A 6,067-nucleotide genomic window follows, 5' to 3' on the forward strand; every position below is an offset into this window, starting at 1 on the left:
GCACCCCCATTTTGGAGAGGTCACATGTCCTCCTAATGACCAGTTACCTTCACACACTGCTCAGCCAGGTCTCTGCTGGTCCTGTTGTTTAGCTCCACCACCACCAAACGGTTGCACAGCGCCTTGATGGCCCCGTCCACCCCCACAATCCTTCGGGTACACTCAGCCGACACATCCAGGTAGTATGTGATTGCTCGAGCCGTTACCTCCAGCACATTATCTGGAGCGCTCTCATCCAGGAAGATCTTACAGAGTGCTGGGAGGAATGTCCGAGGGGGACACCTGATAAGACGAGGACGGATTGGTCTGAGCTCTGGGGTTGCACTTTACCAGCGGAATATGATTACTTGGATAAAGCGATAAAAACTCACGTCTCAAAGCAGCGGTCCACGTTGTCAGACATGAGCAGCAACATGCACAGCTGCTCCAGGGCGATGAGCTGCATGTCGCGCTCATCGCCCTGACCCATCTGTAGCCATTCCAGCAAGGTGTCTGGGTCCACATCGGCCATGATGGCTAGCCTAAAGACATAAGCACACACAAAAACTATGGTTTGATAACAAGACGTGACCTAAAATAAAACCCGCAGATTTCTACATTGCTGCAAGCTAACTTTGAAAGAGGCTATGTTCTGACTTATTCTGGTCATGGCTGGAGAATCCAGAGGGACAACTCAGGTTGGAGACAGAATAAAAATAAATAAATAAATAAATAAATAAATAAAAGGCTTTGAAACTGTCCAGGGGGACAATGGACATATTCAATCAAGGATGTTAAATATGGAGCTGACAGGAAGCAGATAAACAAAACTACAAAGGAGGTTCATGGATGGGGTGAAGGAGGATCTGCAGAGGTTTGGTGGAACACAGGAGGATGCTGGGAGATGGAGGCTGATTAACTGCTGCAGAGAAAACTGAGGGGAGCAGCTGAAAGATTTAGATCCCTCCAACACAAGAAACTTTTAATATTTTCTATTATTTTTCCATATAAATACATTAAGTACAGTTGAGCTCGTATCCTGCTTCCTTCGGCTCGCGTTCATCTCCTTTCAGCTCAAGTTTTGCGTCTTTAAGATTTAACAACTTAATCACAGCTTCTTTTAAACTTCAGCTGTCATGAAGTGCTCAATGTTCACACTACTTTTAAGAAAATGTCATTTATCCTATTTTAAATTAGTTTAACGGTTACTTAAAAATATGTATAAAAACTAATTAAAATTAAACAAAGACCTTTATTTAGTTTTTTAATAAAGCCTCACCTGGCTCCCCTGTTGGCTGCCCTGTCTGGCTCTGTGTCGGCTCACTGTTCGGTACTCATCCAATCAACCGGGTGGAGGGAGAGGACGACACTTCTGGAAGATTTGGGTCCGGGCCGTAAATCAGGTTTCTGGGAGGAATATCAGCAAACAAAATTTTTAAAAAAAAAGGACCAGCACATAAGCTGCAGAACAAGCACAAAAAACAAGTCTTTGAATACTTTGACAGCATGACGGATGAAGTTCCTACAACACTTTATGATGATGAATAGTTTTGTGACAGCGGTTTTTTGTGCTTGTACAGAGTGTACATGCATCATTTCACCGTGACACAAAGAGAACACTACGGTCCCCACCAACATGCAGCATACAGCAACATGTAGCGTTTTCTCTTGATAAAACTGAAAACAGCCAACATTTAGTTTAAAACTGTGAGTACAGTCAATACAAATATAATTCAGCCACAAACTGACAGCATTACTTTTTTTATTTCACGGCTTCTGATCAACAACACCTGGTGGGAAAAAAGCATCAACTGTGAGCAACTCCGCCACACAGCTGATAGCGTTGGGTCCAGTAAACTTTCCACAAAGTCCAGCTAATAATAGTTGTGGTGGAGTTCACTGAAACCAAGCTGCCGACTTCCTCTGAATCCATGACTGGACAGAGACGATGTCTTAATCTGAAGCACTAAGCGACACACAGGATAATCTGAACCATCTGCTAGAAAAGAAGAATTGCAATAATTAAAGTTATATTAATAAACTTAAGATCAAGCCTCACAAACAAGCCCAAAAATGAAGAAAGTAAATTCTTCATTTAACTAAACATGTATTTTAGCACTGGGGTTTATACACAGCATCTGTTGTAATCAGTACAAGTTTTTTATTTGATGCTCAGAAGCAAAGCAACGTCAAACTTTTAAAAGCCGTTTCTTTTGACCTTATGTTACAGTGCCTTGTGAAAGTATTCGCCCCCCCTTGAACTTTTCAACCTTCTGCCACATTTCAGGCTTTAAACAAAGATGTACAATTTTAATTTTTTGTGAAGAATCAACAACAAGTGGGACACAATTGTGAAGTGGAATGAAATTTATTGGATGTGTCAAACTTTTTTAACAAATAATAAACTGAAAAGTGGGGCGTGCAATATTATTGGGCCCCCTTGCGTTAATACTTTGTAGCGCCGCCTTTTGCTGCAGTTCCAGCTGCAAGTCTCTTGGGGTTTGTCTCTATCAGTTTTGCACATGGAGACTGAAATTCTTGCCCATTCTTCTTTGCAAAACAGCTCGAGCTCAGTGAGGTTGGATGGAGAGCGTTTGTGAACAGCATTCTTCAGCTCTTTCCACAGATTCTGGATTGGATTCAGGTCTTGTTGGAAGATAAATCTCCGTCCCAGTCTCAGGTCTCTTGCAGACTCAAACAGGTTTTCTTCCAGAATGGTCCTGTATTTGGCCCCATCCATCTTCCCATCAATTCTGACCATCTTCCCTGTCCCTGCTGATGAAAAGCAGGCCCAAACCATGACGCTGCCACCACCATGTTTGACAGTGGGGATGGTGTGTTCAGGGTGATGAGCTGTGTTGCTTTTACACCAAACATATCGTTTTGCATTGTGGCCAAACAGTTGGATTTTGGTTTCATGTGACCAGAGCACCTTCTTCCACATGTTTGGTGTGTCTCCCAGGTGCTTGTGACAAACTTTAAACAACACTTTTTATGGATATCTTTGAGAAATGGCTTTCTTCTTGCCACTCTTCCAGAAAGGCCAGATTTGTGCAGTGTACGACTGATTGTTCTCCTATGGACAGACTCTCCCACCTCAGCTGTAGATCTCTGCAGTTCATCCAGAGTGATCATGGGCCTCTTGGCTGCATCTCTGATCAGTCTTCTCCTTGTTCCAGATGAAAGTTTAGAGGGACGGCCGGGTCTTGGTAGATTTGCAGTGGTCTCATACTCCTTCCATTTCAGTATGATTGCTTGCACAGTGCTCCTTGGGATGTTTAAAGCTTGGGAAATCTTTATGCATCCAAATCCATCTTTAAACTTCTCCACAACAGTATCTCAGACCTGCCTGGTGTGTTCCTTGGTCTTCATGATGCTCTCTGCGCTTTGAACAGAACCCTGAGACTATCACAGAGCAGGTGCATTTATACGGAGACTTGATTACACACAGGTGGATTCTATTTATCATCATCAGTCATTTGGGACAACATTGGATCATTCACAGATCCTCACTGAACTTCTGGAGTGAGTTTGCTGCACTGAAAGTAGAGGCTGAATAATATTGCACGCCCCACTTTTCAGTTTTTTATTTGTTATAAAAGTTTGACACATCCAATAAATTTAATTCCACTTCACGATTGTGTCCCACTTGTTGTTGAATCTTCACAAAAAAATAAACTTTTATATCTTTATGTTTGAAGCCTGAAATGTGGCAAAAGGTTGAAAAGTTCAAGAGGGCCGAATACTTTCGCAAGGCACTGTATGTCGATTTTATTTATTTTGTCACACACAGATGATGTTTACTTTCTTCTTTTACTTAAAAAAAAAAACCATTGTTTTTATTCTTAAATGAGATGTTTTAGTTGATTTGCCCAAGAATTGTTAAAAATATATAACAACTTGTGGAAAAATTTAATGTTAATACAATTCAAAATAAGATTAAAACAAATTAATAAAAAGTTTGAGTGTGTTTGACAGAGATTACAAAATCCAAGCACCACAAGCAAAAATACATTGTAAAAAAGAGGAAGAACATTTTATCTTCAGCTAAAAGAAGAACCAGTTGCACATATTCAGATTCAAACTGAGGACGAGGTGGTCTGTGTGACAATGATGGTCCAACACAAATTACAAACAACTAATAAAAGATACAGTGTATCCAAAGGTGAGTAGGATGTAGGTCACATTAAGTTAAAGTACAAAAACACCAAGCAGACTGTTCATTTTTGTACCCACAAAAAGGTATGGGTACGTGATGGCCAAAGTGTAAATATTTAAGAGCCTCCTCCATCATTTGTTTTTCATTATTCCCAGAAACGTATTTTCCATTATTGGCAGAAACTTTAAGAAAGGCAGGCAATCCTGAGTCCATTTTTGTGTGTCTGTTAGTAAAATATTCCATGAACCACTAAAATAATTTTCATGACTAAGCCATTGGGTTTACATCTATGACTGACTTAACTTAAATGACTGCCACAGCCAATCAACCATATCAAAACACAAACAAGGCAGTTTTGCAGACGGGGCTAAACTTGGGTGTGGTGGTAGTTGAGAGTAATCCCCATCGGATAGTTTGAACAACTATACAACTTATCTCAAGCCGGCTTCCTTTAAAAATGTAGGCACGCAAGGCAGCAATGCTACTTTTGTTTTAAAACCTGATTAATGCCAAATTATTATTTTTATTCTGTCCTAACAGAAACCCATAAAACTTTATAATTTTACTGAAAGGCTCTGTAATTGTTAAATAACACGATGATCTAAAATTTTAATTTTAAGTAGCAAACAAGCAATTAATCTATTTAACAGCCTCTCTGAATGTAAATAACACCAGGTAGTCATGATCAAATCAATACTAGGTTGGAGGCATTCCGAGTTACAGCTTTTAAATAACATCGTGTTACATCAGTTTATCACAGAAATGACGAAATAAGCACCTAATCCCCTTCGTCTTCACTTTTTTGCTGTCTTTCTCTTTTTTTAACCCGGCGTCTTTAACCTCTGATTTGAAGTTTAAGCTTAAAATACAGTCAATAAGTCGTGACATACAGTGAATGTCGTGAGGCTTTAAAACAAGGACTACAGTAGTGGAGGCATACGGAACCCTGATTATTTCATCAGACACAATCAATCTAAGAGGATAAGAAAAGGGATGTTAGCTGTGTAGCCTGGTACAAAGTTTGTATCGACACTAAGAGCTTTATAATAATTCACTTATTATTAATTATCGTTTCACATACATTAATAAAACAGGGCGGATTTGTAAGAAAATGCCTCGAGCAGACCCCTCACTGGACCCAGAGGCTTGAATAATGACAAATGTTGTGTTTACCGGCTAACTAATGTTAGCTGAAAGCTAGCTAATCTAAACCATCAACGTGTTGATAACAACTGCGTATAAAGCCACTGATTAACTACTACGACCGTGTTATGGTTTAAGAAACACAACCCAACTTTGTATAAACCGTTTAAATGGCCCACTAGTGTCCACTCGGGCAATACCCGCGGCCTACAACCACAGACGGGAGCCTCGGGCCTCGAGTTCCGAGAGAGCCGAGAGGCCGTAGCGCAACGGCGGACACTCACCATATGCGACAAGGGCCCAGGCTGCTCCTCGCCGTCAGGGCGAAGTTTTTTCGTCGTTAAAGAAGCGATGTGAACTTCAATCTTTGGCATCCAAAATAAGATGGTTAGGAGCCGTTTGTGTGGTTGGTGTCCGGGGTAAAAAATCAACAAAGGCCCATTTTTCCAGAGTGGGTCGCAGGAGATGAGAGTCGACGGGCCGGTAGCAGCAATCAGCAGACCCGACTGAACGCGAGCGCTGATGAGCTTTGTGTGTCGCATTCAGGAACACCCCCAGAGCTCGGAAATACCAGTGTTCGACCCCATGAAAGCACGCGTCATCATCCATCAAAACAGCTACTCGCACCTTTCAGGAACCAAGTTATTAATGCAAGTTGAATTATTTTAAATACATTAAGTTTCATGGTCTTTTGGTAAGACCTTGGTAATCTGTTTTTTATTATTTATCTACCTGGATTATTGAGCATGCATCTAGATGTGTTTTATTAGGTTTCAATTTAAGTGT

General features: G+C 40.8%; 1 protein-coding gene across 3 annotated transcripts in view; it reads right to left on the reverse strand.

Annotated features, from left to right (window-relative positions):
• hectd1 (HECT domain containing 1) overlaps positions 1-5,810 on the reverse strand; it is a 38,606-nt gene extending 32,796 nt beyond the window's left edge. For all 3 annotated transcript variants that reach the window (XM_037694948.1, XM_037694947.1, XM_037694946.1), the window contains exons 1-4: positions 5,566-5,810; positions 1,259-1,386; positions 372-521; positions 48-282 (exon numbers count right to left, since the gene is read on the reverse strand). In XM_037694948.1, coding sequence (XP_037550876.1) covers positions 48-282; positions 372-511 — 375 coding nt within the window. In that variant the 5' untranslated portion in view covers positions 512-521; positions 1,259-1,386; positions 5,566-5,810. The remainder of the gene's footprint in view (positions 1-47; positions 283-371; positions 522-1,258; positions 1,387-5,565) is intronic.
• Between the last annotated feature and the right edge of the window lie 257 nt (positions 5,811-6,067).

Source organism: Nematolebias whitei, chromosome 21 (assembly GCF_014905685.2).
Source record: "Nematolebias whitei isolate Nwh7 chromosome 21, NemWhi1, whole genome shotgun sequence".
NCBI classification, from domain to species: Eukaryota; Metazoa; Chordata; class Actinopteri; order Cyprinodontiformes; family Rivulidae; genus Nematolebias; species Nematolebias whitei.